General features: G+C 36.6%; 1 protein-coding gene across 3 annotated transcripts in view; it reads left to right on the forward strand.

The window, feature by feature from the left end:
- The first annotated feature begins 527 nt into the window (after positions 1 to 527).
- The window catches only part of LOC113231700 (neurexin-4), a 37641-nt gene continuing 10925 nt past the window's right edge, over positions 528 to 27243 (forward strand). For 2 of the 3 annotated variants that reach the window (XM_026466166.1, XM_026466168.1), the window contains exons 1-19: positions 528 to 701; positions 1024 to 1137; positions 3862 to 4058; positions 8128 to 8269; positions 10167 to 10370; positions 11509 to 11675; positions 12358 to 12534; positions 13697 to 13858; positions 14669 to 14885; positions 16086 to 16233; positions 18097 to 18203; positions 20089 to 20214; positions 21153 to 21356; positions 22068 to 22247; positions 22654 to 22791; positions 23568 to 23704; positions 24342 to 24493; positions 25386 to 25723; positions 26693 to 26872. In XM_026466166.1, coding sequence (XP_026321951.1) covers positions 635 to 701; positions 1024 to 1137; positions 3862 to 4058; positions 8128 to 8269; positions 10167 to 10370; positions 11509 to 11675; positions 12358 to 12534; positions 13697 to 13858; positions 14669 to 14885; positions 16086 to 16233; positions 18097 to 18203; positions 20089 to 20214; positions 21153 to 21356; positions 22068 to 22247; positions 22654 to 22791; positions 23568 to 23704; positions 24342 to 24493; positions 25386 to 25723; positions 26693 to 26872 — 3157 coding nt within the window. In that variant the 5' untranslated portion in view covers positions 528 to 634. Of the gene's footprint in view, positions 702 to 1023; positions 1138 to 3861; positions 4059 to 5379; positions 5577 to 8127; positions 8270 to 10166; positions 10371 to 11508; positions 11676 to 12357; positions 12535 to 13696; positions 13859 to 14668; positions 14886 to 16085; positions 16234 to 18096; positions 18204 to 20088; positions 20215 to 21152; positions 21357 to 22067; positions 22248 to 22653; positions 22792 to 23567; positions 23705 to 24341; positions 24494 to 25385; positions 25724 to 26692; positions 26873 to 27243 lie in introns of all 3 variants that reach the window. The other variant, XM_026466167.1, reaches the window with a different exon arrangement.

Here is a 27243-nt window from a genome sequence, read left to right on the forward strand (position 1 = left end):
AATTTATGCTAAAATTGATTGAATTTTATCACCAATTCGTTAATTGTTTTAATGTAAACAAATTTTCGTTATTAAGTAGATTGCGACATTTACTTAATAAATTTTCTTATTCATTAAATACCCGAAAATAAATTATTATTTTAAAATAGCAATACGTGCGTTCTGATACCAGAGCAGTTTACCTTTCACATATATTAAGTAATATTAACAGAACAGCAAACTGCAAAGAAAAGGAACAACAAAAATTCACAGATCAATTTGTTATTATTTGTGATAAGATTTTATGTCTGAAATAAGCCGTCGATATGCAAATGTTACATTTTACATATGTCATTATTACCTTTGTTACGTATACAAAATGTACGTTTTGTACGCTCTCCGTTAAGTTTGTTTTATTTGCGCAAAATAAGTTGAATATAATTCCATTGAACGTGATTGGCTAAAATACATTTAACCATACAAAAAACGTTATATTCTTGTTGTTGACATTAACTCGTGACACATAGAACTTACTTGGGTGTTGTCCGGCTTGCCGAATGTGCCAACGCCGTATAATGATCAAACAATTTTTTCCGCTTTTTTGACTGATGCGTCTTTAGCCTTTATATATCGTATAAGATTCAAGTATGAAATTATGATGAGTGGTTTCGTGTATTATTTGTTTGTGTTGCTTTGCTATAGCATTACGAAAACTGACGCAGGTAAGTAACGGACTTTTATACAAATATTTCTTTATAATTTGCAGTCAACGCCCTGCATTTCGGATTTTTTAATACAATACATATTTTGTATCATCTACATATTAATAAATTTCATCTAGTTCTTAAAAAGTAGGAATTCTTTCATAGATTCCAAAACTTTTATTTTTGACCTTCAAATCTTTAGTTCAATTAGCATTACTTTATAATTTCTTCCATTGTCGGCTTTGTACATCATCAGTCATCTTTCCTATACAAAAACTTTCGGTCAGTAACATTTTGTTAGATCAATACATGTAGTTTAATGTTTCTTGAATGGTTTCAGATAATGTGAAATATTACTTCGATTATGAATGCAATGAGCCGCTTATAGCGAACGCTAAGCTTACAGCCACATCCAGTTTGAGAGATAGAGGTCCAGAAAATGCTAAGTTGTATGGTAAGTTTATAGAAAAGCCATAAAATGCATTTGCTGTGGGCTAATAGCTTGACTTGAAAAACAGCCTGAACTTTAGAGTGATATGTCAATTTATAATTCAAAATCTTTGTTTTAATTTTTAAATTGAGGAGTGGCTTTTAAAAATATGATTCACCCTAAATGTCAGGTATAATTCGCATACAGTTCTAAAGAGTATCTATAATTGTCGCTGTTAGAGAAAAGGTAATAGAAAGGGCAAAAGCACCATTTTGAAAAAAAATTCAGGACAGTATGTTTTAGTTTTACACAACTGTTTTAAAATATTTACGTCCTGTAAATTCAATTTTAAAATTAAGTTTTATTACTCAATTAAAACTGGAATTTAATTTTAAAACAGGATGTAAATATTTTAAAACAGTTGTTCAAACCTAAAATTTGATTCCCTGAACAATTTTGCAAAATGGCGCTTTCGCCTTTTCTACAAAACACCAACAATATGTAGAGCTCTTTGTTTTTCGTGATTGCTACATATTAGAAATAAAACTTGTATTTTATTTAAACAAAACCTAACTTTTCAGGTTCCTTTCAAATCCCATGTTCACAGCTGATTAAAATAGTGTTCATGTGACCATGGGATCTGAAAAGAACCTCAAAACGTTGGTGTTTGAAAAAAAAATGTGGGGTATGTCATATGTAGTTTAATAACTTTAGTTACAGGATATGATACTTCTAATCTAAACTTCAAATTTATTCTGAAAGAAAAACTTAGTCTATTAAGGGAGTGATTACACTTATTGACATGGAATAGGCTTGAGTTGGTTAGAAAAAGTTTTATATCCGTGTAGACTGAAAATTATATACAAATTCCGCATCTGCTCAAACTGCCGAAGAGAAACACGCAACTTTTTTGCTCTTATTGGATGCACATAAAACTTTTGTGACCAGCTTAATGCGATTCTGTGTTAATAAGGGTTGTGATGCCCTTACACAAGAAAACTTATAACTGTTTCAGAATAATTTTGTAACGTAACTGTTTTAAATACCAATAACTGTTATAAATTTTTCAAATTTGCTTTAGAGCTTTTCAATTTTGATAGCACTTTTGTAAATGTAATTTTATTGTGATATAGACATGCGTTGTCTCAAATTAGTTCATACTAAAGAATATGAGTAGATATAGATGAAGCTGAAAACAGTTTGCTAGGTTATTAGGTAGTTTTCTACTTATGATAGTACTTTTGTTAGTAATTTATTATTTTCTTAGTATATTTTAACTAGATGTGCAATTTTTTTTTAACTTTAATTTTATTTTTTGCATGAATTTAGTTGCGTATTTGAGCTAGAGAAAGTAAATTCTTGTTTATTTGCAAAATTAGACTGTGCGGTAGAAACCAACATAAAAAAAGAAGAAGCAAGAACAACAAGTAATAGGATTAATTAATCTACAGGTCAACAGTGTTAAAAACAAGAGTGTTTGCCCCTCACAAATATATCGATTCTCAAGACTATATACCAAAATGAATCACCAACCCAATATTCGTTGGGCATTCAATGCCTCTGCTTGGAAACCTACAAGGGCGCAAATCGTGTCTGCTTCAAGTTACATACAACTGGAAGAGAAAGCACGAATTTCAAGATATGTCTTCCAGAATGATGCAAAGTCGTCGCTTATCGGAAGACTTATGTTAAGAAAATATGTTCATTTATCTACTAACATGCCTTATGAAGAAATTCGATTTGGTAGAGATGACAAAGGGAAACCATATTTACTTGGTGTTGGAGATGTATCCCTTGGTTTCAACATATCGCACCAAGGAGACTATGTGGTACTTGCAGGAAATATACAAAAGAACATAGGCATTGACGTAATGAAAATAGAGCAACCGGTTAATAAGAACATCCCAGAATTCTTTCGTCTTATGAATAGACAGTTTTCAAAACACGAATGGCGTATGATTAGCAGTTTTCCCACTGAAACGGAACAAGTTGCTTGTTTTTATAGATTTTGGTGTTTAAAAGAGAGTTATGTGAAGAATATTGGTATAGGAATCAATATACCCCTTCATGAAATCAGTTTTTGTTTGAAAACTAGAAAGTTAACAGTTGGTGAAATAAATATGGATACAACTCTATATGTAAAGGATGTGTTGAAAGATGATTGGACGTTCGAAGAGACACTATTAGATGATAAACATGCTGTGGCCGTCTCTTTGCAAAATGATAAGAAAATTTTATACTATAGTGTTACATATAGTTTTCTAACATTCGAAGATTTGGTGAAAGATGCTAAATCATTGATTGAACCCGATCAAAATTTTGGAGATGAATTTCTGAAAAAACAGTTAAAACATTTTTAAAATAAGATGAATTTAAGATAAGCTAATGTAGAAAATAATTTGATTATGGTTATTTGACATTGTTTTGAATATTGTATTATTTTAGTGTTGTTTAGATGTTAAGTTTTGTTTTAATATACATATATCACTACATTTTAACAGGTTAGAGGAAAAGGTTTCGGTATATTCAATTTTTATTTTGGTTGTTCAAGGGTATGAATACTTGGTTGTTTTTGTGTGACCTTTAAAACGAAAGTGCATCTTTGTATTGCATGGATAATAATAAATTTCATTTTAAAGAAATAAAAGACCAATCTGAATATCTGAATTTATTTCCGACTAACCATCCAACAAGAGCTAACATCCATGGAAGATAAACAAGGTTTAAATTTTCATAATCATCATAAAGGTTTGAACGCATGGACGGCTTCCGAGAGTGACTTCGATCAGCAGTTGATTATAGACCTTGGGTCTGTGAAGAATGTGACCAGGGTAGCGACGCAGGGTCGTGCCCACTCTCAAGAATTCGTGCAAGAGTATCATATAAGCTATAGTTCCAATGGACGCGATTACGTTGGTTACAAAGCCGCTGGAGGCGAAGTCAAGGTATCGGCAACGTTCAGAATAATCTACTAACAAATACGTACATCATGGTGAAAGTCTTTATTAGAAACATTAGCATGCTCTGTTTTGCATGGTGTTACGGATGCACGTATTTTGTTTTCGCTTTTTTTGTACCTTAGAGATATATCACTGATTTTCAACTAATTTTATGGTATATGTTCTTAACACTTACTTTATTTAATATTTTGGGGAGGGTTTACTAATTCACAACATTTTAAATTAAGTGAATGCAGCTGGATTGCGCCAACTCAAACAAAATTTCAATATTCTATTAATATTGAATTTTAAAATTTAAAAGCAGTAATAACATAGAACAAGACAACCATGGTAACTTCATACAAATTTATAAGTTTCAAAATAGAATATTACTTGTACTATAGCAACGAGATCAATTCTAGGATACCTAGAACACTCCAGTAATAACTGGGAATTAAACTCGGAACCCGTATATATTTTTAGGCAAATAGGAATATACTATTCTGTTTATAGCGTCTCGTTAAATCGAATGCAATACTGGAACCCTATCATAAAGTATCCCCTGTGGCAAATTTAACACAACCTTTTGTATATTTTATTATATTTTGTCACGCGATGCAGTTTTATTCCGCAAAGCGGATGACTATCAGAGCCGTAATACCGCTACAAAGATATTATGATAATAAATTTGAATAAAGGTCATTTATTGTTTCCAATTGTAACATATTCGTATATACATAATTATTATAAAATTAGATTCAGGACGTTTCTCTATCACTCTAGTTGATCTTGGAAATGTAAACTATAATATAAAATGATACATTTTTCGGATGTATATCGCGTATATATATTTTTTCAAACATATGTACGCCATACATAATTTCGTATGCACATTATCATCTTTTTCAACTTAATAGCGGCTCCTGTCTCTGTGGCGCTCTCCTTATTTGTTCACTCACATACATTTTCTCCAAATCTTTACCATGAATTTAATAAAGTAGTCACATGGAGAACTAACATTTGTCATCCCAACCCTTTAGATTAGCGACGATCGGGGGAATCCTTTTTACGTGGTATTTGTTTTATTATTTTTTTAGTTAATAAGTTCACTTACAGTTATTACAATGTAACATACTATAAATTAAATTTAGTGAAGATCTTATCTAAATTGCACAACTACTTATGAGTGAACACAGCTCGCAAAAACAACATAAAATTATATAGAATTTAAAACTGCAACTGGTATATCAATTACATAACCCAATACAAATCCAGCTGAATTCACCGCACTGATAATAAAAGCACTAACTAGCCTTCCGGGGTAAAGGGACTATCGCGTGGACAGCAGCCGAGAGCTCGTATTACCAGCACCTGACCATCAACCTTCTGCAACGAAGGGAGTTGCGAGGAATCGCCACCAGGGGCCGTTTCGCTACTGAGGAATATGTCTCGGAGTACATGTTGCAGTTCTCTGATGATGGTGAAAGCTGGAGAGCTGTTTCTAGTTCCGACGGGTATCCTAAGGTACACTACCAGCCCTTGGTCGGTATTTATAAGCTTCTGCTCTTTTTTAAAAGCGATAAGAACAGCCGCCGTAGCATGGCTATGCATGATAGTCGCGACGCGCGCGATAAAATTGAAATAAGCGCGCGCTATTGGCCATCTAAATTAGATCTGATTGAGACAGCCAATAGCGCGCGTTTATTTCAATTTTATCACGCGTGTCGCGACTATCATGCGTAGCCATGCTACGGGGGCTGATGTGTTTAAATAACCAATGGAATGTAATTTTGTTTTTAAGTCTTTAGCCGTAACTATCACATTATTAGACATAATGTACTGCTTTATACCGCCCAGTTTACCTTTTGATCAGGTCATCACTTTAGCTTGCGCAATTTTACGCACGGTGAAGCTTGAGTATGTAGTGAGGCTCTTAGAACAAAACTGACTATATACTACAATTTAAGCATTTTACATACCAGTTTACTGTTGTTTAAACGACATGTCTTTTAGATTATGATAGTTATGGTGGTTAATCTTTTTACAATTATAAGTAGTAAAATTTGATACGCAATTTATTACTAACATCTCTTTTTCTTGACAGAGCTTTTGTAGTAGTAGTTGTACGGTAACGTGCAAAATAATAATTATTATAATAACGGGGAATAGTGGAGAACTAAATCCGACTATAGAGAATTGTGATGCTAGTTATTTTTAAATGTAAAGCAAAGTGTATGTGTGAAGACAGGCAATCCTTCTATTGGTCGGTTATATACAGGCGACTTTTTAGTTACCATCCAATTTTTTCTCAAGGTATTGTATCATACAAAGACTCAATTTTTGAATTAAATTGATAGGTGACTTCTGTGCATCATTGTTTTTACTGCTCGGATGTGTTCCTTCATACGATCGACAATTGTTCGTTTAGTCTGACCGATATACGAGCTCCCACAACTGCAGTTCACTTTATAGACACCCGGTGTTTGTAAAGGAAGGTGGTCTTTTGGTGAACGTAATATTTTTCCTATTTTGGTTAAGGGGGTGAAAACAGTTTTTATGAAAAACTTCCTTTTAGCAAACAATAAAAAAAAATTTTTTTTTATTATTCATTATTAATACAAAAATCGAACGCTAAGAATAAATTTCTTCGATCCGGCTGGATTCGAACCAACGTCTCCGAGCAAACCGTGCCAGACACTATGCAAACTAAGCCATGGAACGAACTTGCGTTGCAGATCTTTTGTCAGCTGCTGATAACTCTAAAGATACCTAGCTGAGTGAAGAAAGTTTTCATAGATTTCTCACAGATGGCGCTACGTCAAAAAAGTCGTTAAAAATCAAACACAAACATCTGCAACAAGCACATAAACAAATTCGTAAGATTGCTTGTTCGTTCCGTGGCTTAGCTGGCATAGCGTCTGGCACAGTGTGCTGGGAGACGTTGGTTCAAATACAGCCGGACCGAAGGAACTTTTTCTTAGTGTTCGATGTTGTATTAACAATTATTACAAAGTAGTTAAGTAATTTCACAATAATAATTGAATATCACGGTGGTCAAACATCGTGACATTGAAAAAACTCAGAAATTACAATTTTTAATATTCCTTGAGCAACTTGCGCTCTACGCTCAACATTGGTCATTTAATTCGAAAAACGCGGCGACGGCGACGTTGACGTCCGGGGTTAGAATCGTTTCCTTCCTCAATCGCATGCGCAGAGCTTATGCGATACGATGTTCCTATGAACGCGTCAAGCAAGCGTCGGCGAATCGATAGTTTACAATAAAATCGCGAATACTACTGATTGCAAATGGGATGTGTGATTAATTTGTGGCGGCATATCTCAAGTCATATTTTAATATTGAGTGATATTAAAAGAAAAAATCGTATTATATTTTTTTTTTACCAAAAATCACAATGTTAAAATTTGGATGGTGACTTATTATTTGAGTAATTTCATATAGACGACTTAAATTTACGAAGCAAATGTGGAGGGAAACTCGGGGAAAGGTGGACCTCGTTGTTTATTACTTATTATATATCTCCCTCTCATCTGAGCGTTGTCCCGGTTGCGTTTTCAGCAGTGTTGCTGCTTATTACTTATTATATATATATATATTTATTGGATTTTTTTGCCAATACTGGGCGTGCATGAAGAGACTAATGCCTGTTGAGGTAGCTAAAGTGTTATATCAGGAGCGTATAGGGTTCTATTTTGGATTTTTTTTTAAATCGCAGTGTTGCTGGTAATTATTTAAACATGTCTACAACACTTTTGTATTGATCAATTGAAAAAAAAATGCAAGTCACAATTTTTTATTATTATTCTGCTAAGCTAATTTGAAACTTATATCTAGCAAAAAGTTGAGGTTGCTTAAATTTTTCTGGGAACGAAGTACCAAGCTCCATACTAATTCGGTGCTTGTCTCTTTTATTATGTTTTGCAAAAAGTCATAGAACAAAAGTTGTTGTTTATGATGTTAGTAATATAGTCCTGCGAGGTTGCTAATATTTCACAAGTCAACCTGTATAAAATTAATCTAAAACTACGTAAATCAGAAGTGCGATATCGACAGATGTTCGAGGGCAACCACGATGGCAACACCGTGCAAAGAAACGAGTTCGAAGTGCCTATTATAGCGCAGTTCATCAGAATCGACCCCATGCGGTGGAGGGACAAAATCTCTATGAGAGTCGAAGTGTATGGCTGCGATTATGGTAAAATATGTCTTTTTGTTCACTTTCTATTACATTTTACACCATTGATAAATTAATATACTGATTTCCACTAAAAGGAAAAAGTCACGTACTATTTTACTGCAAGGTTCTTTATTATCATTTGATGTTTAATACAACGTTACGCCAACTTTATTTTTTGATCATTTCCTGTTATTTTTGTAAACAGCCATGTTCGTTGACTAATAATGCACCCCGAATTTTATGAACAAAATAAAGAAATAAAAAATTCGAAAAAAACAGAAACAAATTTTGTGAAAAAAAGAAACAAAAAACAAAATAAAAACAGAATAGGTCAAAAAATTAAGTTGGCATAGTGTTGATTGAAGGTATCGAAATGTTGTTACTGGTTTACTCCGCACTATCAATAATAGACTCAAAAAATTGAAAAAGACTACATTTCTGAATAATTTACAACAGAAATAATGTACGAAATAAAAATAATACTCTGTAGGCGAGAGATTAAGGAAACTTAAGTCCATATTTTGTAATTTATATTGTATGGTTTCATGCATTCTTCGGCATAACTCTGCGCTCGCGGTGATCTACTTTAGCCACGTGTCGCACTTTTATTTAAACATGCAATTCACACTCTGTTTTCACGAAGTACGTTACCAACTGTCCACCTATACACGACATCATGGAAAGATTTGCCACCATAGTATCTGTATTTTTACGTACAATATACTTTTACTACTGTCTTTGCAAGTCTTTCTCCGCGTACTACCACTACAATACATATATGGAGTAGGGTGGCCCATACATTTTAGTCTTGCGCAACAGGGGATTGCCGTAGTATGTTACCAACTGTCCACCTATACATGACATCAAGGAAAGATTTGCCACCATAGTATCTGTATTTTTACGTACAACATACTTTTACCATTGTCTTTGCAAGTCTTTCTCTGCGTACTACCACTACAATCCATATATGGAGTAGGGTGGCCCATACATAGATGTTTTTACAAACATTGCAAAAAAATTACGTAATGAATAATAAGTACTATTGTCGTTCGTTTTTTATTTAACTTATTTTATTTGACCTTGAGATTGATTTTTAAATGACTAATTAAACCTCATTCTGTTTAAAACGCTCTGTTGTGAAAATTTTCCTGCCGGCTTTCTTATTTTATTTTAACTTACTGGAAGAGCAACGGCTATCTTAGAGAATAAAAACTTAAATATGAATTGTAGGTCCTCACAGATAGACACACGTTAAGTTGATTAATGAACATTCAATTATAACTATACAACTAGTAGCCGTTCTATACGAGTAATGGCATATTCGCAACACTTAGTAATTACCTACTCGCCAAATAACAAAACTACTAACAAGACACTTTACTGATGTTATACTAGTGTTATCTTTTTCATATCAATCCCAATTTTGTCAACGACATATACAGGTGTCTCATAGTTATGCGACACGCAGAGGAAGTACTGTAAATTTGGAGATAGACTATATAGACATTATTTTATTTCAAAAGTTGCCTGGCTCAACTAGGAATCGAACCGACCAAATGCGAAAAAAACCCTTTATTATTATGATACCGATCGAAAGGGTAAATTATAAGGATTAATTTCTTTTAAGTAAGATAATATCTAAAGAAACACCATAAAATTGCATCTCCTCGCATCGCAATCGCATAGCCATGGGTACCTGTGTTATGCCATTTGGCTTTTCATAAGATTATTTGGTCGGTTTCTAAAAAATGTTTCTTTTCGAAATTCGTCAATGTATGGTCTTGAAAACCATTTTAATGAAGTGATTTTTTTTTGTAATCCTATTAATGTTTGTTTTTCAGTGCGTCTTGTTGATTTATTGTGTCGCATAATAAATTATAAAAATCCAATATTAACTAATAATTTTATGTTTCAGTGGCCGACACCCTTTATTTCAATGGCACATCTCTAGTCAAAGTGGATCTCCTCCGAGATCCGATCTCAGCCTCAAGAGAGACCATCCGGTTCCGGTTTAAAACGAGCACGGCGTCCGGAGTGTTGTTGTACTCGAGAGGCACTCAGGGCGACTATTTGGCATTGCAGCTGAGGGACAATCGATTAGTGCTCAATATTGACTTGGGTAAGTTCTATGATCGATCCACTACTGGATATAGGCCACCTGTATACTCTGAGATGAAATCGAATTCCCAAATAGTAAACAAAGGTGATTATCATTATAAAAAAGATTTTAAGAATAGTGGAAAAGTGAAAAGCAGTAAAAATTAATGCAAGATGTTTTATGTTATTTTTAAATTGTGTGCATGAACAAACTAATTATCATCAACTCATAGTTTTTATTTAAAACACCTTATTTAGTAAGATAAGCTCAAAAAACTGATTCCAATGGTTTTTTTTTATTTCATTGGCAATGTTTCGGGAATGCGCAAAATTTTTCTGCCCTTTTTGTTTATTTGGGTTTGCATACCAAACAAATACTTTTAAGCAGAATCGTTACTACCAAAAAATTATTGCTATAATAATTATTATTTTTATATTTTATTAAAAATAATAATTTTGTTCAAGAATAATAAAATAAATACAATCAAAGTAAATACTTTGATTCATTACGAAGTTCCACTTTGCAATACAGCAAGAAGCACATTCAATAACATATACATATGTCGGGTTGTTGCAAGCTTTATAATTCCTTCGAAAAAAACTAAAATACGTTATTTAAATCTATTTCGCCCGAGTAAAAACTAAAGGCAGTGATATTAGCCACTGATATCGAAAACAAAACTATATAAAGTTTATTTACCTAACAAATCTAAAAAAAATCTGTGTTTTTTTAGTTAGATCGCCTATTCATGAGAGTTGCAATGCCTCTCAGAGCTTTAAAGCGCAAAGGTCTGAGTGGCATTGCCACACACACACTGCCCGTCACCCTGAAACATAAGTTGGCAAGTCCCATGTGCCTGTAATTTCACCAGCAGCCTAACTTCAAAATCGGAACTCTGTAATACTCGAGTTACTGTTTGGCGGCAGGAATTGGTACGGTGGCATGACTTCCCTGGACGAACATTTACACAAGGAGCTGTACTTCCCTGGAAAAGTAATTTTCAGGAAATTGACAAAATTATTTTATGCCATTTGATTGGTGTTACATATTAATATAATTGTATTTGGTCTGAAAAACGTACGCACGTTACTTTTTTAAAAATTGCCGCTAATTGCATGCTTAAATGTCTAGTCGCCTTTATAATCATGTTGTCTTCTAGGTTCCGGCACTGCCACCTCTCTCTCCGTGGGTAGTCTCCTGGACGACAACATCTGGCACGACGTGGTGATGTCACGAAACAGACGCGAAGTGTTGTTCTCTGTGGACAGAGTCATCGTCTCTGGCCGGATCAAAGGAGAGTTTTCGAGGCTCAACCTTAATAGAGCTGTGAGTGTGATTCAATTTCTCATTTCCCAAACCCTTTAGGGTAGTCCTTTATTTTAGCAAAGTGTTTTGTGAGTTTTATGTAATTTATTAGTGACTTAAAAAAAGGAGGTTAATTTTATTATTAGACCTAAATTTCCAATGGTTTATACCTTGGAATCAAGAGTGAACGTTGCTTGGGTTTTATCTTAATGCAAGTTAAAGTAGAGACATTCTTTTGGTCACTTTCACCAGAGTGTCATTTCTCCTTATATACTTTTTCTAACTTCATTCTACTTCATGGGAGCCACTATCAATGTTTTATTAGGTCAATGACACACACATGCCTACAGTTACTTCCCCTCCTACCCTTTGATACCACCTGTACGACAGGTGGCCTGCACTCTAGATCTAGTTACTGCTTCACTATGATCTATTTTTAGGCCATTACTGCAACCAATAAACATTATGTCTGAACTCAGCACCGACCAGTGTAACCCTATCTGATTCCCGGTATCTCATCTTTAGGTTTTTGACGCTTGAACTGCCAGGCTAGTTTTCTTCCTGTTCCTTACATCTTGTATTACTTTAGGTCCATAGCGTCATTAATATGCATTTCGTAATAAAAAATGACAGGTTTAAGATCGTCTTTATATTGTTGTGAAAGCATTACGAAGATATTCTAATTAAATTATGGTAATTTCAGTTTTACATCGGAGGCGTACCCAACTACCAAGAAGGCCTAGTCGTTAACCAGAATTACACAGGCTGTATCGAGAATATATACCTTAACTCAACCAATGTCATACAAGATTTGAGACAGGGGTACGATAATGGAGCGCCCTTTAAGTTCCAGAAAGTGAACACACTTTATGCTTGTCCAGTAAGTTATTTCGTATACAACCGTAAACAAATGCGTATTTTTCTTGTTTAAATTGCACCGTGTAGACGGGCCATTACAATTTTTTTATGATTATCAAGTGATGGGACCATCAAGTCTGGTCGTAAATTTTACGCTTATCCAAACCAGTTGCAGGGTTTTAAATCGCAAAGATCTGAGGGGCATTTGCATTGCACCAGTCACTTTGAGGCATAATGTTGATAAGTCCCATGTGCCTGTAATTTCGCCTGCATCCTTAGGGCGCGTTCCCATTATGTCGACAAATAGTCGTGCAGTTTAAAGCATCGACGTCGACGACGTTTTTGACGTTACGACGACAGATTGTCGTGACAATGGGAAGAGCTAGAACGACAGTCGCGCGAAGGTAGATAAAACGTCACGAAAAAAATGTGACGACAGGTAATCGCTGCTACTATTGTTGTCACGTTTATTTATCGTTGTCTCATATCTGCAAACGACAAGGCGGCTACCGTTTATAGTTATAATTTGTCGTCTAAATTCAGTGGGAACAGCTAGTATGAGTGTCGTTCAACGATAAATAAAAGTCCACGACCCAGCGACGACAGATAGTCGTGACGTGGGAACAGGCTAGACGCGACAGTCGTCCAACGATAAATAAAACGTTACGACATAATTAGGGTGCTATTGGGGCTGCCTTGCTCCTGCCGCGCGTCGGGGATGTTTGCTGAAGCGCGCGTAGATTGCGACCGCGCAATCATGCGCACGCGGTGCACGTCTCTGGTCAGCCGAAACGGTATCCTGAAGACATTTGCTGAACGCTTTGACTGTCAATGCATGAGCCATTGTAACATGGTGCATCTATTGGCTAAATCTAAAATAGTATTCTAATTGTAATTTTATTTTATTCATATTATAATTTATTTTTAATTTTGACTACAATTTTGAGTTTAATTTTGTGTTTGTTAAAATAAATGATTTATTATTATTATCATATTATAATGGAAACGAGCCCTTACCCTTCAAATCCGGAACACAGCATTGCTTCCATTACTGGTTGGCAGCAGAAATATATATTTCTAAATATATACTTCTATGGTGACAGCACTTCCCCGGACGAACTCTTTTACAAGGAGCTTCTTCTAAAAGTATTCGCTGTTTTACAAGCCTTTGTCTTTGATTCCAGGAACCTCCCATAGTTCCAGTAACTTTCCTAAAAGCGTCCACGTACGCGAAACTGCGCGGTTACGGAGGGGGTAACACTTTGAACGTGTCGCTGGAGTTCCGCACGTATGAGAGCCACGGGTTGCTCATCTTTCACAAATTCAAGACTGAGGGATATATTAAGGTGAGTAACATCAATCACCATCTAGCAACAAGCAAGCAGTAAACTGAAAAATAAAAACTGTCACACTGCTAACTGGTCATTGGCATCGGTGTATGTGGATGCGACAATTAAAAAACAAGTTATCTGTTATTTACTTTGCATTTAATTATGGTGCAGGAATATATTATCAGCACATACTTTAATTACAACTTTAATAAAAACGGACTGTTTTTTTTAAAAGTGCGTGAAACCGGATTCATCCTCTAGTGTGTCACCCTTAGAGGTGGTATATTTTCTTCAAATTTAAATGGGACCTATACTGAGGTACCCTCTTTCCAATAAAAAAGAATTATCAAAATCGGTTAACAAATGCCTGAGTATATTGCGTAACAAACATACAAAAAAACAGTCGACTTGAGAACCTTCTCCTTTTTTGAAGTCGGTAAAAAGGCGGTAAAAGGAACGAAAGTAACTTTCTTTAAATTTTGTTTATTCTTTTTGGGTTTTTTATATTTTTCTTGAAAATACAATAATTTACTGTACTGTGCCTAATTTAAGATAAGAAGCAAAATTTGTCACAGAAAACTTGTTTTACTTTTTCTATTAACATTCTCCTTTGTTCTTTAGTCTTTTATAATTTCCTGGATTTTTTTGATAAAATCACTATACACAGGATGGAATCGTTAAGTGTGCTCAGGCGATTATTCTGTAAATATAAGAGATATCAAAAACCTTTAAACCGATACTTATACTTTTGCGGTATCTGCAATAAATGTACTGTAATTTTAAAATTCGTGTTTATGTAGAAATATATTTTCACCGTTGTTTTAGGTATATCTAGAAGAAGGCAAAGTAAAAGCCGAGCTCTATACCGAAGGTTCTCCGAAGATAATAGTGGACAACTACGAGGACGAGTTTAACGACGGACGATGGCATTCGGTGCTTCTCACTATGGCCACAGACGTGTTAACACTCGCCGTGGACTACAGACCCGCCAAAACTACTAAGAAGTTAAGGTTTTTGACTGGAAGCACTTATTATATTGCCGGTGAGTTTCAATTACTAATGATTGTGAAGATTTTTGGTTATTTTTATTTAAATGTAGTAATTGACAGAAAGGAAACAATTACTTGACTGAATTGTTAATAGATTTAATCTTTATTGTTTTTGCCGTTCCTCTCGCAATTGTTGATGTAATTTCATGGATTTATACTTGATGGTTTAAAGACAAAATCTTACTGTGTACTTTAACCAAATGTTCTGTTATTATCGTACCTGACTATGAGACACTCACAATGGTTGTTCTTATAATTTGCGCACTATATTTTGCATTTTTTGTGAAATTTTAGAATTTTAATCGTATTATAATAATTATTATTTTTACTTCAGATTATAGATAGATTTCAGTGTGTTTTTAACCGTTACGTTACCACCTCAGTAGCCGAGTAATACGGGTCTATTTAGAATAGAATAGAAAACATTTATTCCTTAAGTAGACAACACAGTACACATGCATTTTGTAATAATAACAATAAAAATAGTACTAACTACAAATATATAGAAGAGTACAACGCGTGTGTGCTGTGCTGCCAAGGAATCCGTGACCCACTCAGCTTATTGTCGTCTCACTTATGGTGCTACGACGCTGATTTTCAGCGGATCCGGCAACAGAACACACGTGACACGGAACATAGTAGCCGTGACAGATTGACAATTATGTCCTTAAAAACGCACAAAATATGTCTGAACGAACAGATTATTGACACAGTACAAGAAGTAATGACGTTACTTACATAATATATACGTTAAAATGTGAAATTAATTTCATAAAACATGTATAAATATTAGAGTTAGTCATTTTGTGATATTAGTTAGAAATAATATCACAAAATGAATATAAATGTAGACAGTTATGTATTTCAACAATGGACATTATTACGTCACATATAATTAAAAATAAAATTGGTATAGCGAATAATTGAATAAAATTGACATACAAAAAAGTAAACATAATAAAAAATATAATGACCCCGAAACATCAACAGCCATGTGGAGATTGTTGAACATTTGTTAAGTAAGCCCTGAGTAGTCTTTTAAAAGTAAAAATCGACGAATATTTCTCTGACACGTGTACCTATGATTAAGTTGTATTCTTTTTGTGTTGTGTATCAAATAAAGTAAGTTACAAGCAGTGGCTAAGAGACAAAAATAGAGTAAATGAAATGACCTGGCCCCAATGACGGCGCAGGCGGCGCCAAGGGCCCCCCGCGCGGCTTCGTGGGCTGCATGCGCAAGATCGCCGTGGACGGCAACTACCGCCTGCCGTCCGACTGGAAGCCCGAGGAGTACTGCTGCAAGAACGAGGTCGCCTTCGACGCGTGCCAGATGATTGACAGGTGCTTTATTGGTCCTTTACTGTTCTCAAAAGTAATTTTATACATAGTTCGATTCGTAATTTCGTGTTCTATGCTGTGATGGAAATATTCAATTTTACACAAAGCTTCCTAAATAAAAATGAAGAAATTCTCATAGTATTTAATGGAGAAGTGATACAAAAAGTAAACAAAACATTAGTTTGAACCCTCAGTAGCCCAACGGTTTGCAATGTAGGCTCTGGATCAGGAAGTCCTGAGTTCGATTCCCGGCAGGACCAATTTGGAAATGAAGTTTTCTGTATTGGTTCTGGTCTGAGTGTTCTAAGTGATGCCCTGGAGTGAGTTCCGTTGCTCTGGTACTCATAGTACAGGGAAACGAGATCAGACAATTGATGTGATTGTCTGTGATATTGTTATTATTGTGTAAATAAATAAGTAAATAATATACAATAAGTACAGACTTACTAAAAAAACCTGACCTCAAAAGTCATTCGTTTTCTTCAAATTTAAATGGGACAACTTTTGAAGTACCTTCTTTCCAACAAAAAAAGAATCGTGAAAATCGGTTCACAAATTTTAGTTATCGCGTAAGCTTTTTTTGTGTACACAAAAAAGAAAGCTTTGAAACGAAATTGAGAACCTCCTCCTTAAAAAATTAAAAAATACGTACACGGAACCAGCCATATTATGTCATTCGGTTGGCACCAACATGTGACAAAATTGTATTTATTATGAAATATTACATGCTACTTTTATTTAGTGCGTTCCCCAAAATGTTACTTTTCGATTTTCACCACTTAATAAACGACTGTCCACGGATGAATTCTCAGATGACAAGCGTTTTTGCAATTACATTGTGAAGGGTTTGACTTTCCAGAGATCGACAGTTTAAATCCCTATGGCGGCATCCATTTATGGCTTTTATTTTTTTATTTATTTATTAGTTCACTTACAGTTATTACAATGTTACTTACTAAAATTAAATGTAGGTATAGAAGATCTTATCTAATTGCACAACCAATTACAAGTAAACACAGCTTACAAAAACAACATGAATGTAGATAAATTAGAATTTAAAAAAAGCTATTTAATGCAGTTTAAAAAAAAGAGAAAAGTAAAATACAAACAAAAAAGTAATAGTAAATACAATCGAACAAGGGTCTCGGCATTATTAGTTAAACAGAAAAAATAAATAAAATTAATTAAGGTTAGATATAATACTATTACGAAAATTGTTCAGCGACTGCCAAAATATATCGCTTACCTGACTGTGCTTATTATATAGTCTACAGAGCCTTGGGACACAGGAATTAAAGCCCAGAACGGTCTTGCGGAACGGAGGCACTAAGGGTGTAACTGCAAACCTGGGATATTTTGAGGGAATTTTGAAGTTAAATTTAGCGAGCAGTTGTGGACAGTCTACGTGCGAACGCAAAATTTTATATAGAAATATTAAGTCCAATAATTCCCCCCTCTTTGCAAGTGATAGCATTTTGAAATACGTCAATCTGTCAGAATATGACCGCAACTTTCTGGCCAAACCCATTGAGTAAGCTAAGTGCCAGAGAAATCTCTTTTGTACTCGTTCCAGCCGCAACATGTGATTTGCGTAATGAGGGCGCCATACCGGGGTAGAATATTCCATTATACTGCGAACTAGGCTATTATAGAGAACTATCTTTGTAACAGGAGAGCGGAATACCTTTCCATTCCTTATGACAAATCCCAGAATTTTAGAAGACTTTTTGATGACATTTTAGCTTTAGATAGTTAACTGCAACTAGTCACGCTGAAACGCAGTGCTTTGAAACAAAACATGTTTTTACTTCAATCTAACTTACTTTTTAGCTTTGGTTTAATTTTGAAGTTGATGTATTTTCATAGGTGCAATCCCAACCCGTGCGAGCACAGCGGCGTGTGCACTCAGACGTCGGAAGAGTTCTCTTGCAACTGCCAGGGAACTGGATATGCTGGCGCCGTTTGCCATTCATGTAAGCCATTACGCTTTAATATTACTTAAGTATGGGTGTTATTGAGAAGACGAATTGAAGTTATGGATCAGAAAATGTCATACGAAACCTAGTCATCACAGCCTTCGAAAAATATGGTGGGTCAGCGTGGCATACTGTGACCTTAACCCTCTCCTCAAAGGAAACCCGTGCTCAATAGTGGGATATATAATACGTTAACGATGGTGATGAAAAAGTCATATAAGGAATTTGGATAGAAAGTCATACGGGAGAGCAATGTGCAAGGTGCTACTCTCACAAGAGCATCACAAGTTAAAGAAGAATATTCAGAAACTTTTCGTGAATGAATTGTTTTCAAATGGTATGGCAATGTATACACTTCTATAATAAGAGGTTTTTCATCACACTTGCTCGTAAATGAATTGCATGGTGATTGCATGGTGACTAACGTGACCATAATGCCCCTAATAAATAAATAAAAGTCCAAATATGATAAGCCAGTGGGTTTTACCCACTGGCCTTTTATCTTTCCATTACAGCCATGGTCGGTAAGGAGTTTTTTTTTATTTGTAGCATAACATATCCTTACATAGGTCAAGTTCAAGTTTAAGCAAAGAGGTTACTTAAGTTCAACAGTACTTAAGTAAAACATTCGTTTAGAATGTTGTCGTAATGGAAATTTAATTGCAATTCAATCACATACTACTTCAATGTTTGTTATTAAGAATTTCTTATAATTGATTTTAATTATTTTCTGAATAAAATTTTGCAATTTTTTACAATCCATCATGGCTGTATGCCACTTTGCTTTTTACAACATTTTAGTTCGAGTTGTATTATCTATGGTAAAATAAGTACCCATCTATTGATGAAAAAAAAAACCCGAGATTTGCAAAATCCATAATTGTTATGTTATGAACCATATTTATTCATACAAGAAATAATATTTGTTTCCTCGTAAATGCGATGAAAAACATGTATGCATCACGAACAGTAAAAAAATATAAAACTATAGTGAAAAGAAAACTTTAAAATAAAGGTTATATTTACACACCTTCTTGGATGAGAAAAATCTATAGCCCATAAACCAAAGTGACTCATTTAGCTCTTTTAATTTGCAGGTATCTGTTTTATTATTTGAAGTAAATGATAAATGGCACTTGTCTATTTATCAAGAGAGTCTAACTTCTAAAGAGAATGAGTAGTAGCGTTTGATTTTCTTACCTATTGTACTGCCAACAACTTTATCTCAGTCTTTGTGTAGTATTTGTTGGATGTGATATGACACAGTAACACTGTTGAGTATTATCTTGTAAGTGTAAGTAAAGCTGCTATACATGAAATGGTAAGGGAAAGCTGTAACCTAACACAAACCCTATGTTCCTACTTAACAGCCTAGCCCCTTAACCATGCACTACTGCCTGTTATCGTACGATCTAAAGTAACAAACGGAAGGTGGAAAGGATCAGGGGTACAAGGAATGGATTTTTTCACTACCAGTCTTAAGACTGATAGATAAGCTGACGGCTAAAGGGGTCTTGACCGCAGTGAGAGGATGCTGTAGTCAGGAGCGTTCTCTCGTCAATGAGACAGCGTTGATGTCTGGATTCAAAGAGATCGATCTTTATTTCTAAAAACTAGACTATTTATACAAACTCTATGTGCGTGTATATTACAATATTATTTTTAAATGTAAAACAAAGGAAACATCTGCTCAGCAGGCTGGTCTTGCAATTTTTTTTTTCTAGTCGGTCAGTGCACGACATCGTCACGTGGCAAATTTATGCCCTTACAGGTTGTCTGTTCATGTCACGTGAACGTGAGCACCTATGAATTGGAATGTACGTTGGCATTAATAAGCTCTAAGAAGTTAAAGAGATGGAAATATGGAGTTGTGCGTTTGCAGCCACCCACCCGCTGTCGTGCCAGGCCTACGCCAACGTGCAGTCGGTGTCGCGCTCGGCCGAGATCCACATCGACGTGGACGGCTCCGGCCCGCTGCCCGCCTTCCCCGTCACCTGCGAGTTCTACTGTAAGTACCGTCCTAGACGTACCGCGTTTTAACCCATTTTAGCCCAAAATCGTAAGCAGAAACTGCAAATACGGAATTTGATACGATTCTATAGTTATTACAAATTTCGATATAATTGTTTTTGAACGAAAACGCACACCTTGCATTCCTGTGGATTGTCACTACTAAGAATTCACATCACGATTCACTTTTTATGGAGATTTATTTTTTAATGCGATTTCCAAGTGAATCAACTCATTAGACAAAACAAATCGAATCGTCTATATCAGAAAACAATAAACATTTTAGGAAATGAAGCTATTTTTCCGGATTTAAATCGCGTATATTTTTCTGAGTGTTTTTTCTGAGTGTTCGATCTTTGTATTAATAATTATAACAAACTAGTGGAGTAATTTCACAAAAAAATAATTGAATATCAATTCAATAAAAATTTAATCGCGTATATTTGTTTTTTCAAACAAACCGATGTTTCGGGTCCTTTACAGGTCCCATGGTCACGGTTGACTTTGACGATACGCGATTTAAAATCGGAATAATAGTTTAATTTCCTATGTGTAACAATCGCGAAAACCTAAGAACTCGGTAATAAAATTTTGTAATGGTATAATTAAATTTGAACAAAACTCGATTTACAACAAATATTTAGTGTAAATAGTTTTTGCCCTCGGTTTTAACCCGATTTAAACCCGGCTTTAAAAATGCTTCGAGTTAGAACTTGCCCATCTCTACAACAAATGGACAACAACAAGTGGACAAATAAATGTCTTTTTATTTAAGAAATAAGTTTATTTTAAAACTTGTAAAAAAATACTTTATTGGTGCCCTGTTGTAGTCGTGAGATTTTACTAAAGCACGGAGAAACATAGGCTCTCATATCACAGCAAGGCTTTAATCGAACTGTGGTCGTAACCGTGTAATAAAGAAATATTCGCCGGCAGCCGACGGCAGGATCATCACGGCCGTGCAGCACTCGGTGACGCAGAACACGGTGGTGGACGGGTACCAGGAGCCGGGCAGCTTCCGGCAGGACATCGTGTACGACGCGTCGCGCGCGCAGCTGGAGGCGCTCATCAACCGCTCCGACACCTGCATGCAGCGCCTGGAGTACTTGTGCCGCCACTCGCGGCTGCTCAACTCGCCCAGTAAGCTGCACTTTGCCTTGCTTCCGGAACTTTGGCGGGATACCGTGTAATATTCCATTTCCATTAAACACTGCAATGAGGTTCCATTTGAGAGTGCTGCAAGTAACTTTTACCTGGAAATTGATACCATTTCAATACTTGGTACCGCCATAAAACAATAACGTCTTTTGTAACAATTCATTACATAGGACCGTTAGTACAATGGTACATAACAATACGAAATGGGAATGAGCGCCATGAAATAATTAAATAAGTATTTGCACATCTTCCTAATGTCTTGATTTTTCATCCAGGTCGCACTGGCCGTGGACTACGGCCCGTGAAGACGGGCTGAGTTGCTAAATCGCGTTATTCCCGTTTTGTAATGTTAGTATAATTGCAAAAGTATTATATAATTAAATAAGGGTGAGTATAAAAATGAAGGCTGATAGGGGAGAGTGGAAGAAAAATATATGTTGTGCCGACCCCATCTAACGTGGGATAAGAACAGGAAGAAGAAGAGTATAATTGCAAAACGCAAATTTAAAAACGTAAAATGACTTCTGTTAGATATATTTTCACAAAGTTTGAACAATTTTAATAGTACTCTTCTACATTTGAGACTTATATTTTTGTAATTTTTGCATGCGAGTTATTGCACATGTTTCGAACCAGTTCACGGCTGACTCGACGCAAACTGTGCTCGTTAGTTGACATTGCATGAATGAACAGGCGACGAGAGCAACTTCCACCCGTTCGCCTGGTGGGTGTCGCGCACGGGGCAGCGCATGGACTACTGGGCGGGCGCGCCGCCCGGCAGCCGCATGTGCCAGTGCGGCGTGCTGGGCGCCTGCCTCGACCCCACCAAGTGGTGCAACTGCGACGCCGAGTACAGCCCGCTCAAGCCCGACGGTACGCGCTCCAGTCCTACGCGTTTTCAATCAAATTTATACTTATTTGCTCACTTTCATCGGTCACATTTTTTACTCAAATATTGGTAGAAGCAACCCGAAAGAGCCACACTTGTAATTACTATGGATTTTTATATATTTGACTTCCAATAAAGATGCAAGCGTTACCATGCTGGACTGCCACGCAGAGGTCCCGGGTCGGGAGAAATATTTGTATAGCCTACTTTTATTTCTCTCGTGACTTTGGGTGTAATTTGTGGTTGTCTCTGTGTGTGTCCGTGGCACCCGCGATACAGGGTCTCCCTAATGGGGGGCTATGAGTGTGTGCGTTGTTATTATTAAGTATTTAAGCAAGGAAAAATATCGCCGTACTGGCAGGTGTTACACAAAAATATTGTATGTCGCAGAGTTCCAAGCGGACGGAGGTGAAATCACAGAGAAAGAGTTTCTACCTGTCAAGCAACTGCGTTTCGGTGACACTGGCAGTCATCTTGACGAGAAGGAAGGACGTTACACGTTAGGACCATTATTATGTGAAGGAGATGGTAGGTTTTTCTTACGTATTTCAAATTACATTTATGGCTGAGATATTTTTTCTATTTTCTTACGGATTTGTTTAATTGTATGTACTTATTTTTTGGTTGTTTATTTAGGATATTCCACACACAAACTTATATTGGCAGTTTTCCAAAAAAATACTTTTCTAATCTCTTTCATCACTGCTAAATACAGCCTCCGTAAAAAAGCACATCCCCCACTAGCATATGCAATTAATTAATTATTACAAAGTAATATATCTTCGTCGGTTCCTCACTGCTGAGGATCGTGACTTTGACCAAGTATACCGTCAATCAATCCTTTCCACTGCATTCTGTCTTTGGCTAGGTGGAATGCGACGTTCACTGGTACTGCCAAACTTTCAGCCACCTGGTTACACCATCGTTTCGAACTTCACCTCTAGGTCGTTTGCCCTCAATCCTGCCCGTAACAATCACGTTCTCGAGACTAACAGCGCTTCCGCGTGCAATGTGACCAATTGGAGAATGCGGAGCAAACAGACGGCAGATAAGCGTTGTGCTTTTGCAACTGCAATTCCTCAAGCACTTATTAAGCTTGTACGACGTGCATTCCAGGGAATCCTTAATAGGCAACGCCAACACCACATCTCAAAAGCATCAATTCTTTGCCTATATGTACGGACATTTATGAGTTTATATACAATGTGCAATGGTAGTTCCTTTCTACGTAGATAGAATATTAATATTTCCATTTAAGAACATCGTAGGTGGCTCTAAGACTATTATATATATATTCTTTGTAGATCTATTCAGCAATGCGGTGACGTTCCGTATCTCGGACGCGGTGATAATTCTGCCGACGTTCGACCTCGGCCACAGCGGAGACATCTATTTCGAATTTAAGACTACAAAAGAAAACGCTGTGCTGTTACACTCTAAGGTACGATATTTGAGCAATTGATTTTATGTCGATGAATGGCCAATTTGAAAAGTGGCTAATAGCTAAAATGAGGCCTAGTTCACCTAAGGAAAATGGTTAATTACAAAACTGTTTAATTAGAGAGTATTGTCGTGTGAAAGAATGAGAGCAGGGCTCCGTCACTCAGGGTTACGTGATATGTGCCTACCACTGAGTGCGCCGACGTCGGCGCAAGTGCTCACACAAGTCTTTCATTTATGAGCATTCGGTTCCGCACGACTGCACACGGCGCGGCGGGCTACGTCATTGTCACCTTTCTGAGCGCATGCTTACATTCCTTTTTCTTCGTAGTGAGCGCCTGGTGGCATTACTTAGATTTAGTAGGTTATTATAGCGTAGTTATTTTCGATTTTGTATTTTAGCGAGGTATTTTCGATTTTGTAAGGTTGGGTTCTAGCACGTGTCGATGAAAATCAAAATTATTTATGATAATATTAGTGGAATTTTAATGTCATTTTGATGAAAATTTTATAGAAGAATAATAAGTTTAAGTTTGTTGGAGTTTGCAGGTGTACTATCAAGTTCATATGAAGTCGGTAGGAGTAATTAGGAAGAACAATCGTTTTGCGTCAATACACAGCTATATTTTTTTCCCCAGGGCCCCACTGACTACATAAAGCTGTCGATAATCGGCGGCGATCAGCTGCAGTTCCAGTTCCAGGTGGGCGACACGCCACTCGGCGTATCCGTGGAGACCAGTAACCGGCTGGCCGACAACCACTGGCACTCCGTGTCCATCGAGCGGAACAGGTTTGTAACGGAGAATTTTTTTAAGTAAGTGCGCAATTGATTTCTATTTCACCCGATGCCTATTCACTCTCGCCTTGAAAAGGCTCAAGTTATATCGTTCAAGGAACAAGTTTGCAGGCATCGAATCCTTGGAATATCCACAACATAAGGGTGGAACTCCAGTCTACGTCTAGTCCCCTGACGACGGATAGGAGAAGGCGGGATTAAGTCGTGCAATTCCCTCGCACACTCTCCGTGATTATATTTTGTAGAATAGCGATAAGTAGGCAACTTTACGGCGGTGTTCAATGCTCTGCGGAAACGCTGCGGCGACGTCGACACTGGAAAGGTAAAACAGGTGACGTGCTTTTTGAAAATATAGCATGATTTAAAGTAATTTAAAAAGAAATCGTAGCTGTAAAGTGGGAGGTTTCAGCCTTTCCATATAAGAAATAAAGTTAGTTGTTTGCTTTCTTAAAAAATATACTTTAAATTCGCTCTCCTGTAATATTTCGAAGAAGCACGTGCAGCGTGGATAATATGTACTGCGCATCGAGTATATAACCAGAAATACAGACGAAATAAGGGCCATACATTACTGGTAACTCATCAGTGATACATAACTCGTAAATATCGACTCTCGTTGGCACTGAAATTACAAATTAGAAAGCTTAAATAGTACCGCGCCAACAAGTGACCTGTGTGTACATTAAAGAGATATTCTGTATTTATTGTAATAAAGATAATATCTCTAACAACGGCGTGCTGTTCCATTCGTTGGTGTGGATCCATTGTAGCAAAGCTCGAGTTAACTGGTCGCTTCGAAGCGAAACATTCGTGTCGAGGTCGGGCTGGCCAATCGGAGCGCCATTCGTCTGTCCGGTTACGCCTCGACGGCTCGCTCGGCCGGCAGGAAGGAGGCGCGCGTGGTGGTGGACGGCGCGCTGAAGAACGAGATCCGCACGGCCAAGGAGCCGCTGCGCGCGCTGCAGCTCAGCACGGGGCTGGTGCTGGGCGCGGCGCTGGACCGCAAGGACGGCTTCGTGGGCTGCCTGCGCGCGCTGCTGCTCAACGGCCGGGCCGTGGACCTGCGCGCGCACGCGCGCCGCGGCCTGTACGGCGTGGCCGAGGGCTGCCGCGGCAAGTGCCAGTCGGCGCCCTGCCTCAACAACGGCACGTGCCTGGAGGGCTACGACTCCTACGTCTGCGACTGCCGCTTCACCGCCTTCAAGGGGCCCATCTGCGCCGACGGTCAGTCCTCTTACCCTCGCTCGGCTAACCGGACAACGCACACCTCTGCAGTCTGTCACACTTCAAATTTTCACGTTTTCCGCTGATCTCAACCGGGTTAGGTTGTGTCTCAGTGGGCGTATTGAAACACAGTAGATAAAACAAAAATGATAAATATAAAAACAAATTACCCCAACTACTTGTTACGTAAAACGAAATATTTTTCCGTAGAGATTGACACCACAGAAACGATAAACCGAATGGACTTTTATGTACCTCGCTTCGATACGTATACATACAAATGCATATGCGAGTCGATTTCTTTTGTTTTGAGTTCTGTATAACGATTTTGAAGTAACTATTCAAATTTCAGTTCGTTCCTGTATAGCTTTTTCAGTAACTTAATGATATAATAATAAAATTTATTTTTATTTTGTTAATTATTTGTTTTTAAATTATTGTCTCTAGAACGATTCACTCGTTGTTACAAATTATGTAGATAAAATATTTAAATCGATTTTATTTTCATTCGATTTTACGTCACCTCATCCCTAGAAACTTTAACTCTCAAACGTCACCGTACCCATGCTATGTGAAATGAACTATACCTACTAGATTTCTGCCAGACCTCTTGCGCTTCCTTCATTCACTTCAGTCTACATAAATACCACTTTATTCTTGGTATTTTCCACTTGCTCTTTATTATATAATAAATAAAAGGATTCATTAACGAAACCATTTAAAGGAAAATGAATGTATAACGGTCAATTAATTTTAAAAACATTCTTCGTAGTTGTTTCTAAATATTTTCGTTTTGACTTTTAGTAACGTGAGAAGTAAATATAAATCTGACGTAGTAATCTTATCTATTAACAATACGTCTTGTTTGTTCAAGAGCCAGTATAAACGAATACCTCATTATTACACCCCTTTTCAAAAATGTTAAAGTTTTGATGCTAGAACAAATGAAAATATAATTAATTTAACCAGAAATCGGCGTGAATCTCCGCCCGAACTCGATGGTGAAGTACGACTTTCTGGGCTCGTGGCGATCCACCATCAGCGAGAAGATCCGCGTTGGCTTCACCACCACAAACCCTAAGGGGTTCTTGCTCGGATTCTACTCCAACATCTCTGGAGAATACTTGACACTCATGGTGTCCAACTCGGGTAAGAATCATTCATCAGAAATTAAATTTCTTCAACAATTTACTACTGTCAATGATTTTGTTGATGTAAGTTTTGTAGAACTGGAGGCATCTGTATTTTTATTACGTGCTGTTAAGGTGCTCTTCTTAGCTAAATCACCAAACCTTTACGACAGTGTAGCAATTGATATGTTGTTTTTATACAAAAATGTTATACAAATGTGTGTTGATTTGCATTCATGCCATATTTAAGAAATTAATAATAGAAATAATGCTAAATCATCCAAAAATATTTAAAAAAATATTCTGTTCAATATTTTAATTGCTAATTGTATAAAAAGTTTTATAAAATTGTCCCCAAGTGTATTCACCGCGGAGGACAGTGACCCCGCC

Source organism: Hyposmocoma kahamanoa, unplaced genomic scaffold (assembly GCF_003589595.1).
Source record: "Hyposmocoma kahamanoa isolate Upper Pololo Valley unplaced genomic scaffold, ASM358959v1 66, whole genome shotgun sequence".
Lineage (NCBI taxonomy): Eukaryota > Metazoa > Arthropoda > Insecta > Lepidoptera > Cosmopterigidae > Hyposmocoma > Hyposmocoma kahamanoa.